We start from the raw sequence: 14,027 nt of genomic DNA, 5'->3' as shown, positions 1-14,027 counted from the left end.
TTGGAGACCTTAATTTAGCCTTCATTAGGTAGAAGAAGATCCTCTTCCTTCTTTGCCCTTGTGCACTTTTAGAAGGGATTATGTTGGTTTAATTTACAAATTAAATATATTAAAGGGGTCAGTATATTATCCCTTATACCCTAGCTGACCACATTTTTTCTTTTTTTTCTTGGATATCTTTTCTCCCATCCAAACTGTTTTGGAAATGTATTTTATGATTCTCCCATCTGTAATCTTACTACTTATTTCTTGTACTACTTGGTTGCCTTGGATTCCCTTGTCTTCTTAATTATGCTGGAGGATCTTTTTCTTGCACTCGGTAAATCTGCCCCTATGGTAGGGAGCCTGAATGCCTGTGTTGGGTGGTAAACTTGGAAGAATATCAAAAATCTCATTCCTTTGAGTGGGGGAATGGATCCCTTTAAAGGCACTGAGAGGACTCTGTAGAAGCCTGGGTTTTGCTCCAGTATCAAAGCTGGATGTTTAATTGTTCATGGGAGAAGTAGGGTGGCCTATTGGAAAGAGTACAGGCCTGGGAGTCAGAGGACCTGCGATCTGCCGCTTGCCTGCTGTGTGATAGTGGGCAAGTCACTGAACTTCTCTGGGCATGTTTCCTCATCTGTAAATGGGGATTCAATATCTGCTTAGACTGTGAGCCTCATGTGGGATTGAGACCCAGTCTGACCTGACTGAATTAATGTGCGGTTTTTGGCTTTGCAGCCGAGGGATGAAGTTTGAGAACGTTCAAACTCTTACAGATGCTATCCATGACATTATCCTTGACATGAAGTGGTGCTGGTAAGTGCGATTTAACATGCTAACGTAGCTTATGCAGATCATTTTAACTTTTTAGTTTCTGTGTGCTGGCCCCCCTTGGGGCAAAAGCACACTTGAAAACATTTTAAAAATATTTTTGGTCACGTATTGTCTCCCTTTTCTTTTCAATATTGTGATGGTCATTAGTATTTTAGGTTCTTCATTTCCTGGAGGATTTTTCAGTTAGGAAAATAGGAAGTATGTAAAAAGAGTAAGGAATTGCAGTTGTCTACTATGCGGCCTTGGGCAAGTCAATTCACTTCTCTGGGCCTCAGTTCGCTCATCTCTAAAATGGGGATTAAGACGGTGAGCCCTGTTTGGAACAGGGACTGTGTACAACCCAATTATCTTGTATCCACTGCAGTGCTTAGAACAGTGCCTGGCACAGAGTAAACTCTTAACAAATACCATAATTATTATTATTGTTATTACTATTTAACATAAAGAAATGAAAGCTAAGAGAAGACATTAAAGTGTTTAAATGTATGAAAAGTTATTAAAATAATTATTAGTTGTTTGATGTCTTCAAAGCAGTGAACTATAGAAAATAACCCAGTGGTTGCAGAAGGGGTTTAGGTAAGACTTTCTGGTAGCCCCGGATAGGATTGGAAAAGTAGGTTGCCTTGCCTGTGCATTTTAAATGAGGTAATTACATCTTTCAGATAATTTAGATATAGTTCTGACTAGAACCTGGCATAGTGACCCACCCTCAATCATGCGACAGTGCAGATGGTGAGTCAAAGGAAGAAACTAGATTGACCTATTGACCGTGGGCTTGAAAAACTGTATAGATTGCATAAAAATCTAGCTTCTAATTTTTTTCCTAGGCAACTAGGTCCAGATATCAACTCTGTAAGATATTATACTAACAGAGGACTGGCCCCATAGCTGTGTGCTATGGTCAGATTTTGTGCCATGAATTTTATGGTTGTTTACTCCTTATTAAAATTGTAGTCTTCAATCAGAATATTTTAGTCTGCTATATTACCAATAAGGAAGTTGAGTAGCAGCATGGCGTACTGGATAGAAAATGGGACTGGGAGTCAAAATGTCCTGGGTTCTAATCCCAGCCCCTCCACTTGCCTGCTGTGTGACTTGGGCAAGTCACTTCACCTTTCTGGGCCTCAGTTACCTTGTCTGTAAAATGGGGATTGAGACTGTGAGCCCCACGTGAGACAGGGACTTTGTCCAATCCGATTTATTTAGTACAGCGCCTGGCACATAGCAAGCGATTAACAATTACCATAATTACTTTAGGAGTGTTTATTCTTATAGTAATTAATATGTTTTGCCATTTAATAGGCTTTTGTTTTTGTTCAAATTGGCTTGAATGTTCAAGTTTCATTTTTTAATTTAAAAATTAAAAGAATTTTAAGTTCCATTTTTTTTTTTAAGGGTCGATCAAGCCGGAGTGATATGTAAGCAGGAAGGGATTTTTCGAGTCAACTGCATGGACTGCTTGGATCGTACTAATGTAGTACAAGCAGCTATTGCAAGAGTGGTCATGGAACAGCAGGTATGTATGACTAAATTATTTCATTGAATGAGGTTGCAGATATTTCATTTGTCTTGCATAAAGCCTCATAAGTCTTTATTAGCCAGGCAAGAAGCAAGGTGGCTAGTGAATGGAATACGGGCTCAGTGAATGGAATACGGACCCAGGAATCAGAAGGACCTGGGTTCTAAACCCAGGTCCTCCACTTGTGTGCTGTGTGACCTTGGGCAAGTCGCTTAACTTCTCTGAAACTTACCTCATCTGTAAAATGGGTATTAATACTGTGGGACATGTATTGTGTCCAATCTGATTAGATTGTATCTACCCCACTGCTGAGTACATTGCTGCCTGGCACATAGTAAACATTTAACAAATACTACAATAGAACACTTAGACACAACTATTCAAATAGAAGAAATCATTGAGGGTGCAAAATAAAACCAAAAATTGCATGCTAAGTCGAGCCGTTTCCTTAAGGACAAATTTTGAAGGTGCAAGTCATGATATTTTGAAACTTGTAGGCTTTCTATTATAAATGATGAAGGGCAATCAATTTTTTCTTAGTACTCAGTTGCTCCCTGTTAGTTTGAATAGATCTAAAAGTCAAAGGAATTTCATTTAGTAAAGATCCTCTTAAAGGTGGCTTGCTATAGCTTTTCTTTATCTTTCCATTATCTTAAGTTGCCAAAATACGTTATTCTTTTTTGTCCTTATTTCTCTAGTAGTTAATCACAAACTTTTCTACAAATTTCGGAGATTCCTTAATTGTAGATATACCTTGGAGTTTGCTGTCCTTTGGTTTGCTTGTATGTCGTGTCCTTAATTCATTTCATATGAAATCTCACTCGGTCCATTAATGAGTGTGTTTAATTTTAGCTGAAGAAGTTAGGTGTGATGCCACCCGAGCAGCCACTACCGGTGAAATGCAGTAGGATATACCAGATAATGTGGGCCAACAATGGAGATTCCATAAGTAGGCAATATGCTGGAACAGCAGCTTTAAAGGTAAAAAACAAAAAAACCCAAAAGACCAGCAAATGTCCTGATAAGAAAACCAGAAGTCAAACTTTGGTTCTGTGGCAGTGAAAATTTGGGGGATTTAAGTGGTACAGTTCTGAGACTGTTTGTGAGGCTAGAATTCTGAAAAGTAGCTCTGACTCCTGGCTCTGTCCTTTGAAAACTTTCAGAGAAAATGCCTTCCTGGATGTTTCCCAAGTGATGAAACCTCCAATCCAATCTCTGTAATTGTATTTTATGTCGTCATTCTATGAGAAGTTCTTTGAAGTGAATGAGCTTAAATGAAAAGGCTAAGATCTTAAAAATAAAACTGAAACTAAATACCCCTTCATCTTTAAGATAGTTACTGTCAGTATTTCAAGTGAAGACTCTTTTAATGTGACGGAAACGTAAACTGGAATGCTCAACTGTATAAAGTTGAAAGTAAACTGTATGAAGTTGAAAGTAAAGAATTTTCTGCCTGGCAAGATCAGGCTTTTATCTTCACAAAGATTTTTCTCCTCTTTCTTTTAGTATACCGGTAAACTTGATTAAACTCTGGTTTCTGATGGCATTGTTGAATTGATGAACCTAGAACAACACATGGTTCTCTTGGACAAAAATGAGAACTTGGTGAAGTTTCTAAGAAAACTTAACCTTGTTCTCTGGATTCACAATTAGCAATTGTGATGGTACAGTCTGTCCAGGCCTAAGTTTGAATTTTATTGCTATCATCCCAAACTTGTCCAGAAGCCAATAAAAATACTTTCTAGGAGAGCTTGTGTTTGGGTATTAAATGGTCAAAATACCTCATTTTATCTGGCAGGGTGATTTTACAAGAACTGGCGAAAGGAAGTTGGCAGGAGTAATGAAAGATGGCGTTAACTCTGCAAATAGATATTACTTGAATCGCTTTAAGGATGCTTACAGGCAAGCGGTTATAGGTAAGAACCACACATTCATTTATGAGTTGAAATGTTTCCGTCTTTAGAAGCAGCCTGGCCTAGTGGATAGAACATGGGCCTAGGAGTCAGAAGGACCTGGGTTCCAATCCCAGCTCCACTTTTCTGCTATGTGACCTTGGGCAAGTCACTTAAATTCTTTGTGCCTTAGTTACCTCATCTGTAAAATGGAGATTGACTGTGAGCCCCACATGGGACATGGCCCGTTTCCAACCCGGTTATCCACCCCAGTGCTTAGTACAGGACCTGGCACATAGTATGTGCTTAACAAATACCACCATTATCACTGCTAAATTGCAAAAACTGTCATGTTAATTTCCCCTGCAAGTTTTAATACAGATGAATTGCATCTTCACCTCTCAAGAACATGATTTATGTTGTTATTATTAATGGTAATAATAATGATAATGGTACTAAATCATCTATTCTTAATAAAGATCAGATTACTGCTTTTAGATAATACGGTGCTCTATGGTAAATTTTTCTTCTTATTTGATCTAATATGATTTTTGGCCCCAGATTGCAGCCAAAAACATTATCCATCTACTTCAGGATGGCATGTTGTCTGGCCCTGGCTGCATTTGGGGAATATAAAGTGAAGGGATGACTGTAAGATGAGAAGTAGCGTGGCCTAGTAGAAATGGCACAGGTCTGGGAGTCAGAGTCCTGGAATTCTACTCCACTTTTTTTTTTTTTAAATGATATTTGTTGTGTCCACTTCATGCCAAACACTGTTCTAAACACTGGAGTAGATACCAGTAAATTTTCTGTTGTTTGACCTTAGGCAAGTCAGTTAATCTCTCTGTGTATCTATAAAATGAGAGTTAAGACTGAACCCCAAGTGGGACATAGACTTTGTCCAGCTGATTATCTTGTACCTACCCCAGAGCTTAGTATAGTCCAGGGCATATAGTAAGTGCCTACCAAATACCATTAAAAGCAAGCAAAAAAAAGCGGCCACTTGGGGTAGCAACCAGATGGCCCAAACAGCAGAAAAGTAATTGCCAGAACTGAGAGAAGTTTAGAAGGTTTCAACAAGGAGTACATCAAGGTAGACAGCCAAATGGAGAATTCTTATTTGTAAACTGGATTTAACCAAGTTTATCAAGAAAATGGCAACTGTATTTAAAATAAAAGCTAGAATGAGTGTTCCAAACAGTAAACTAACGTCTCAAATACTGACATCTGTTTTCTTTAGATTTGATGCAGGGTATCCCAGTCACGGAAGATCTCTATTCCATATTTACAAAAGAGAAAGAACATGAGGCTCTGCATAAGGAAAATCAGAGAAGCCATCAGGAATTGGTTAGCCAGCTGTTACAGAGCTACATGAAATTACTCTTGCCAGATGATGAAAAGTTCCATGGGGGATGGGCACTTATTGATTGCGACCCAAGGTCAGTTTCCAGGAAATTGGTATTGATAGGTGTCACTATCAATAGGTGTTTATGATTGAGTAACTTTGTTTCAATTTGGGCAGTATCTTAGTGAACATAACGTAGCCCATAGAAATTTTAAACAAGCTTCATAGCACGGCTTTGCTGTAGCTCTGGAGGGACTCAGCGGTTTTAGTTAACTAATTAAAGAAAAAAAATTAACAACAAAATGAGGCTTGGTTCAGGATTTTCTTGAAATTTTGTTCAAATTAGTGTCTACCTATTCTGAGAAATTCCCCTCACCGTCCTGTTTCAAGAGCAGCTACCACTAATCTGTGAGAAATTCCCCTCACCATTCTGTAACTGCCAGTAATCTTTAAATGAAGCATGGCTGCAGGGTCAGTCTGAGACTCTATTTTAGAACGGTGTGAATTTCAAGACACGGTGTAAACGTGATGTTGGCATTACAAAGTTCGTTGTGGACAGGGAACGTATCTGCCAACTCTGTTATATCATACTCCCCCAAGCGCTTAGTACAGTGCTCTGCACATAGTCAGCCCTCTATAAATACAATGATGGATTATGAGAGAAATGTTTATTTTCTCTAGCAGAAGATGTGGAGTGATTAGAAATTTATCGCATTTTGCCACAAAAGTTTAACTGTACTTTGTCTCTTTGTAATAGCGGAGTCATCCGTTTGCTTTTTCTTCTTATGAAAACAGACAAGCGATAGTCCTCTGGGTACGGGAGATAGGATTGGGCCATGACCTTATCACCATTTCTCAGTGCTGTGCCAATGTCCCTGCTCTCAATAAGTTGAAAATATTTGGTTGAGGAATGTCAAGGAAATCAGTCAGGATTGAAGGGCATTTTGGTTTCTTGACTATTTTGATTGGCCCCAAGAATGAATGCTCCCTGTGTCCTATGCTAAGCCCAGTCTCCCTAACTGCAGTTTTCTATAGACTGCTTTGGCTTCTTGGTTGTGCAGTTTTGCGTAACCATGGTTTTCCATAGTCATGTTTAATACCTTTCCAATGTACTGCCACCAGCTTTGTTCCCTTCGGCACAAGATCGGTTTGCATTGCTCTGTACTGTTACTGCATCAGTAGTTACATTAACATTGCATGGAGAACTAATCTTTACAGTAAGTTTATAGTAGCAGTAAACTTTAAACAGTTACCGTTTAGTTCCTGTGTGATGCTAATGGATGCAGTAATGGAAACCCAAAATGTGATCCAAGTGGGTAACAGCACTGTGGTAACAGCAAACTGTCAATAGTTACTGTAAGTGATTTTCCTTGCAACCCGAAGAGCTTATAGCAACTTTAGAATGCCTGTCCTCCTCCACGCTCCCTTGAACTTCTCTATGTGAGGAGGGAAGCCGGCTGGAAGCCTAATCCCCTTGATTCCAGAAATCTTTGGGCTCACCAGTTTTGTCAAAAAGATTGTTTAAAGACCCGAATCCCCGCAGTTGGCAAAGAAAATCTGTATTTTACTTGCTGTTCTCTGGCTACTGACCTTTCTCCATATGAAATTTGAACCACTGACCTTTTATCATCCTACGTGTGTTCTCGCTGTGCTTATAGTAGAACCTTGGATCAGAATTACCCTATGTAAGAGTTTGTTGAAGTTTCTTAACCCCTGTTGACCAGAACTGTAAATAGACTTTGCCATTGCTTGGAAAATACTTGGAATTGGACATTGCGGGTGGACATTTGAGCTTTGGAGGCTAAGCATTTGAAACTCAGCCAAAAATAGAGTGAGAGAGTTCTGAGTGATTCTGTAGTTGTAGTTATAGGTGTTGCATTTTTATCAGATTTAACTTCGGTGTTTTTTTGCCGAAGCCTCATTTTTGTCAGATTTGGTCTTGCTGCATAGTTTTGCTGGATGGCTGGAGGTGGAACTTCTTTTTTCTAATAACGTATGTCATGTTTGTTTAGCCTCACTGATGCCACTCACAAAGATGTGGATGTGCTGCTACTGCTTTCTAACTCCGCCTACTACGTGGCCTAGTAAGTTGTCCATTGGTTTCCAAACCGTTACTGTACTGTTTTACACGGGCAGGTTGTTGCCAAGAACATGCGAGTCTTAGAATGCAAAGTATTTTTTAACTGTTTGGTTGGTACTTCCCAGTCTCGTAAAACCCCGACTAAGCACCAAATGTACCCCTCCCCCATTTTAATCTTCACTTTTTCATCCCTTCTAGTTACGATGATGAAGTGGATAAGGTAAATCAGTATCAAAGGCTGAGCCTGGAAGATTTGGAGAAAATAGAAATAGGTAAAACTCTTCTAAAAGTCTGATGTATTTTGAAGGAACCAACGTCTTGTTTGTTTATGTTGCTATAACAGATAGACATATTGTAAGGCGACCAGGTGTCAAGAAATGTAAAGATCTGTTCACCACCAGCTTTAGGTTCTTCAGGTCCGATGCGTGACCTGAACAGTCTAAATTTTAAAATGGGACATTATAACTCTAGACCGTAAGGCGGGGAACCGTGTCCTGTCGTACTCTCCCAAGTGCTTCGAACAGTGCTCTGCACACAGAAAGTGCTCAATAAATACGATGGACTCATTGATTCGCTGCCTGAGATGTGGGGATTGCTGGCGGGCAGGATGTGGGACAAGAGATCGGATGGTCATTTCAGCCTCTCGAGTCCCGGTTCCCCCAGGCCCGATTTGCAAGGCTGCTGCTGCCCCGTCGGGCTCCGCGGCTGCCCGGCAAGATGAGCTTCAGACCCTGCGAGGCTAAGGCTCCCAAGGCCGCCCCGCTGCTGGCAACGTGGTCTCTGGCTGAATCCTGCGGGCCCAGCTCCGAGCTCCCACCTGTCATCACCACTGCCCCAGTGGGGGGTAAAAAAAGCAGTCATGCTGAGCTCAGCTGGCGGGCCTAGTACCAGCCAGTTCAGCTGGAACTGCTGAAAACACTGGCTCTGCTGCTGCCTTTTTTCTCCTTTCCCTCTTTTGCTTTTCTTGTTTCCCTTGCCCCCTGCCCCTGCTTCTTATCCCCTGCTTCTCCCTCTAAACAAACACTAAGGTTTATAACCGAGAGGATCTTTTCTAGATAGAAAGGGAGACCCGTATCTACCGTAAAAACCTAATTCAGATTTGTCTGCACCCGGCCCAGGAGATGTTCTGTTTCAGTCGCTCTCTGTCCATCCACGAGTTGTAATTTTTTTGCTCCATAGTCATTCAGAAGACTATTTTTGAAACCTGCCGGAGAAGGCAGGGTAGGAAAATACATTATTTTGTATTGTTAGATATCCTTCACTTTACTTGAGCTTATTTTTTGAACTGTGTCAAATCAAGCATGTATTTTGTGAATGGTGTAGTTAGATTTAGTCTGAGAAAGAAGAGTGGCCTAAAATGACCCCATCTAATGAGTATGAATTTGGCATCCTGAAAACAATACAGCCCATATTTTTTTCTTCCTTATTAGTGTTTAATGGTGTTCATTTGGGTTATTTTAGGTCCTGAGCCCACTTTTTTTGGAAAACCTAAATTCTCCTGCATGCGACTACATTACAAGAATAAAGAAACAAGTGGATATTTTCACACGCTCAGAGCAGTAATGCGCAACCCAGAAGAGGATGGAAAAGGTAATGAGGAAGTGAAAATTAAGCATTCTAGGAATTTTTTAAATTGTTAATTGTAAAATTCACTATAGTTTGCCTGAAATTCTGAGTGGGACCTACATGAAGTGGCTTGAAATACAATTGCTCTGATAGAAGAATTTTGTATTTTGCAGTCTTCCTTTCCAGAACAGGGAAAGACATGCAGATGTTGTGATTGATATTAGGGAAGTAGAATTTTAAATAAGGGATCGAGGGCTGAAGAAAGGCAGTGAACTATGACAGAAAGCCTTGGGTTTATTGGATTTTAGAAAATTGCTTGATTGCATTTCCTTTGTGTAAGTAATAATAATCGGGGTAATAATAAGCAGTATTTGTCACGCTGAGGATCAGTCTATCCTGTAATATTTAATATGTTTTTTGACCTCTTGTTGTTCAAAAATTACTCTGTTAACCTTGAAGATAAATTGTGGGAAGGGCGTGTTGGGGCAGGTTATAAGCAACTGGGGACAGTTGAATTATGGGACAGACAAATCACATTTCAGATTAAATTAAAAAGTGGCAATTCTTCTGAGCATTAGAAAATCTGACAGGCTTATTCATTGGATTTCAGACACCCTTCAGTGCATTGCAGAGATGCTGCAGATCACCAAACAAGCCATGGGATTAGATGTACCTATTATCGAGAAAAAGCTCGAGAGGTGAGTGAATATTTTTCAGGTTGTATTCCTTTTTGAATAGCGACAAAAGGGAATCCATCATCTACTGCTCCCACCTGACCCTATCTCTGCTTTTCTGAGTGATTCTGGTACACTCCCCCTCCTTCTTTTCTCCCTTTCCTCCCCATCACTGCACCTCGGGGACTTCAGCATCCTTGTGGATGCTCATTTTTTGGAGCACTGTGGGCAGAAGTTCAAGCACCAGCCTGCCATCAGCCATCTCACATCCATGTGAAATGTGGAAGTTCACTCTTGTGAACTTCCAAGAGTGGTAGTTGCAGCAATTTCCACTCTTCACTCTCTTCTACTAAGCAACTGTCAATACGTCAGTCGGGAAGTCAGTGGTATTTATTTTTAGAGAAGCAGCGTGGCTCTGTGGAAAGAACCCGGGCTTTGGAGTCAGAGGTCATGGGTTCGAATCCCGGCTCTGCCACTTGTCAGCTGTGTGACTGTGGGCAAGTCACTTCACTTCTCTGGGCCTCAGTTACCTCATCTGTAAAATAGGGATTAAGACTGTGAGCCCTACGTGGGACAACCTGATTCCCCTGTATCTACCCCAGCGCATAGAACAGTGCTCTGCACATAGTAAGCGCTTAACAAATACCAGCATTATTATTATTATTATTATTTATTGAGTGCTTACTTGGGAAAGTACGATACAGCAGAGTTGGTAGACACGATCCCTGCCCAATAAGTTGTGTATAATTTTAACTCCTTCCTGAAGCCCCCAGTATCCTCGCTCTGCCTCCCCACACCATCTTTGACCTTTCGAACTACTTTGATGACAAAATCGAGACCGTAAGACGGGAGCTCTCCAAAGCCTCCCCCTCGATTTCCTCTCTGCTCCCATCCCTTTTTCCTTCTCCACCTTCTCTCTAAATATCCCTCACCTGTTTTCCAAATCTACCCTTCCAGTCTACAGTCCGCTCTAGACTGTAAGCTTGCTGAGGGTAGGGAACATGCCTACCCACTCTGTCGTATTGTCTCAAGCGCTTAGTACAGTGCTCTGCACCAGGTAAGCTCTCAATAAGTACAGTTGATTGATTGATCATCTATGTCTCAGTAGTAATTGAGTGCTTACTGTGTGCAGGACACTGTACTAAGCACTTGGAAGAGTACAACACAACAATGTAACAGACACATTCCCTGCCCACAGTGAGCTTACGGTATAGAGGGGGAGGCAGACATTAATATAAATAAATTACGGGAAGGTACATTAGTGCTGTGAGACCAGGGGTGGGCTAAGTTGAATAAAGGGAGCAAATCAGAAGGGAAAAGAAGAAATGAGGGCTTAGGAGAGGAGATGTGCCTTCAATAAGGCTTTGAAGGTGGGGAGAGATAAGACCTGGGCGAGAGGTCAGTTGCTAGATAGATGAGACGGAGAGACAGAGGGCAAGATAGCTGAGTTCAGGGTGCAGTTAGATCGGCAAATAGGATAGATGAATATTTACATAAGAACTGGTCCTGAGGCTTTTAAACGATGCTAGTGGTTTGAAAGTTATGCTCCCCCACAGTAACAGAAGCTGTATAGACATACTATTTTGGGGGCTCTCTAATGTAGTCATGGAAAGTCTCTCTGCTTTGAGAATCTTTCCCAATCAAATCATATACGTATACAGTGAATGTCTTTGCATTGAACTGGACCTGGAATGGAAAGCAACTACAGGCTCTCGTAATATCCCCGCTAGACTACTGTGTCAGCCTTCTCTCTGATCTCCCTTCCTCCTTTCTCTTCCCGCTCCAGTCTGTTCTTCACTCTGCTGCCTGGCTCATCTTCCTGCAGAAATGCTCTGGGCATGTCACTCCCCTTCTTAAAAACCTCCAGTGGTTGCCTATCGACCTCCGCACAAAACAAAAACTTTTAACTCTAGGCTTCAAGGCTCTCCATCACCTTGCCCCTTTCTACCTCTCCTCCCTTTTCTCTTTCTACCGCCCACCCCGCACGCTCCGCTCCTCCACCGCCCACCTCCTCGCCGTTCCTCGGTCTTGCCTATCCCGCCGTCGACCCCCGGGCCGCGTCCTTCCGCGGTCCCGGAATGCCCTCCCTCCTCACCTCCGCCAAACTGATTCTCTTCCCCTCTTCAAAACCCTACTTAAAGCTCACCTCCTCCAAGAGGCCTTCCCAGACTGAGCTCCCCTTTTCCCCCTGCTCCCTCTACCCACCCCCTTACCTCTCCGCAGCTAAACCCTCTTCTCCCCCCTTTCCCTCTGCTCCTCCCCCTCTCCCGTCCCATCCCCTCAGCACTGTACTCGTCCGCTCAACTGTATATATCTTCATCACCCTCTTTATTTTGTTTAATGAGATGTACATCACCCTGATTCTAAAATGTACATCACCCTGATTCTATTTATTTGCTATTGTTTTAATGAGATGTTCTTCCCCTCGATTCTATTTATTGTCATTGTTCTTGTCTGTCCGTCTCCCCCGATTAGACTGTAAGCCCGTCAAAGGGCAGGGACTGTATCTGTTGCCGATCTGTACATTCCAAGTGCTTAGTACAGTGCTCTGCACATAGTAAGCGCTCAATAAATACTATTGAATGAATGAATTGAATAATAGTAATAGTAATCGTGGTATTTGTTAAGTGCTTACCATAGGCCAAGTGCTCTACTAAATACTGGGGCAGATACAAGATATTCAGGTCCCATATGGGGCTCACGGTGTAAGTAGGGGAGAGTACAGGTATTGGGTTCCTCTTTTTTGCAGATAAGGAAACTGAGACACAGAGAAATGAAGCGAGTCGCCTGAGGGCACATGGCAGGTACTTGGCAGAGCCAGGGTTAGAACACGGGTCCTTTGATTCCCAGGCCCCTGCTCTGTCCAACTAGACCACACTGCTTTCCTCACGGGCAGTTTGTAGAGATGGGCTGCTGGTTGGCCGCGTCCACTGTCTTGGCATCTGCTTCCCCCACGGCACAAGCATCGAGCCCAGGGAGGGGGGCTTTGCGGCTGTGCCCGCCTCTCCTCCTGTTCAGCCCCACTGCCACGGGAAGGGGAGCTGGGGTTCAGGCCTGTATCTCTCGCCTATCCAGAAAGACTTAGAACCTTTCTACCTCCAAGACAGAAGGTCCCTTTTAAGGGGTAGGGAATAAGCCAGAGTCAGCAGGGGTTCAGAGGGAGGGAGTAGTGGGGAGGAAAGACAGTAGGGAAAGGGGTGCATTAACGGGACAGAGGGAGAATCATCTCTGGGATTCCTGTCCCGGCCAGCCCTCCTTCAGCTTCAGGCCATAACCCTCAGGGCCGTGTTCCCTAAAAACCACCACGGGGTAAGCAGAAAGCAGATCTCCTCTCTCTGATCTTCAAACCCTTCTGAATCAACCGCTCCTGTGGGGCTGTTCGCTGATCAGATTGAGACGCCCTGTTTCAGCGTTACCTGGGGAAAGAAGCAGCAGTGCCTTTCCATAAGATTGAGCTTGCTTTCTTCCCCTCTTCCCCCGCCGTGCCTGGACCTTCAGGAGAGACTTGGCTGAATGGATTACTTAGGAGTTTAGGGGACTTTGCCCCAGGAAGATCCCAAAAGGAGCGTGTGTACATTTCTGCATCAAGCTGTCAGTGCATCTTTCCCATGTGCTTCGGCACAGCTGTTACTGGGGTCAGGAAACAGGACTTTTGCCCTCGGGGAAATATAGTTTGTGGGAAGTAAACCGAAAAAGTATTCTTAGCTACTCCTTACCCTATTGATACCAGCAGCAGCGTGGCCTAGGGGAAAAGGCCTAGGGGTCAGAGGACCCGTCTTCTCATTCTGGCTCTGTCACCTATCTGCTGTGTGACCTTGGGCAAGTCATGGAACTTCTCTCTGCCTCAGTTCCCTCATCTGCAAAATGGGGATAAAATACCTGTTCTCCCTCCTACTTAGACTCTGAGCTCCATGTGGATCAGGGACTGTGACTAACCTGATCAACTTGTATTTATTCCAGTGCTTAGTACAGAGTGCTTGGTACATAGTAAGTGCTTAACAAATACAATTATCATCATCATCATCGGTGTTATTACTAAGCAGGCGGGACAGTACGACAGTAACATGACCTGTGTCCCCCTGCTCTCGATTTCAGTTAAACTGGGGAGCTGGACAAAAATGTCCTACAATCTTTG

The 14,027-nt window shown here is 42.6% G+C and overlaps 1 protein-coding gene across 3 annotated transcripts in view; it reads left to right on the top strand.

Annotated features, from left to right (window-relative positions):
* INPP5F (inositol polyphosphate-5-phosphatase F) overlaps positions 1–14,027 on the top strand; it is a 64,759-nt gene that overhangs the window by 42,279 nt on the left and 8,453 nt on the right. For 2 of the 3 annotated variants that reach the window (XM_029080367.2, XM_029080369.2), the window contains exons 11-19: positions 721–798; positions 2,212–2,332; positions 3,188–3,316; positions 4,134–4,251; positions 5,468–5,666; positions 7,585–7,656; positions 7,851–7,924; positions 9,114–9,242; positions 9,829–9,916. In XM_029080367.2, coding sequence (XP_028936200.1) covers positions 721–798; positions 2,212–2,332; positions 3,188–3,316; positions 4,134–4,251; positions 5,468–5,666; positions 7,585–7,656; positions 7,851–7,924; positions 9,114–9,242; positions 9,829–9,916 — 1,008 coding nt within the window. The remainder of the gene's footprint in view (positions 1–720; positions 799–2,211; positions 2,333–3,187; positions 3,317–4,133; positions 4,252–5,467; positions 5,667–7,584; positions 7,657–7,850; positions 7,925–9,113; positions 9,243–9,828; positions 9,917–14,027) is intronic. The other variant, XM_029080368.2, reaches the window with a different exon arrangement.

The sequence above is a fragment of the Ornithorhynchus anatinus genome, chromosome 16 (assembly GCF_004115215.2).
Source record: "Ornithorhynchus anatinus isolate Pmale09 chromosome 16, mOrnAna1.pri.v4, whole genome shotgun sequence".
NCBI lineage: Eukaryota > Metazoa > Chordata > Mammalia > Monotremata > Ornithorhynchidae > Ornithorhynchus > Ornithorhynchus anatinus.
The sequence above is the reverse complement of the archived record's forward strand: the minus strand, read 5'-3'. Positions and strand labels throughout refer to the sequence as shown.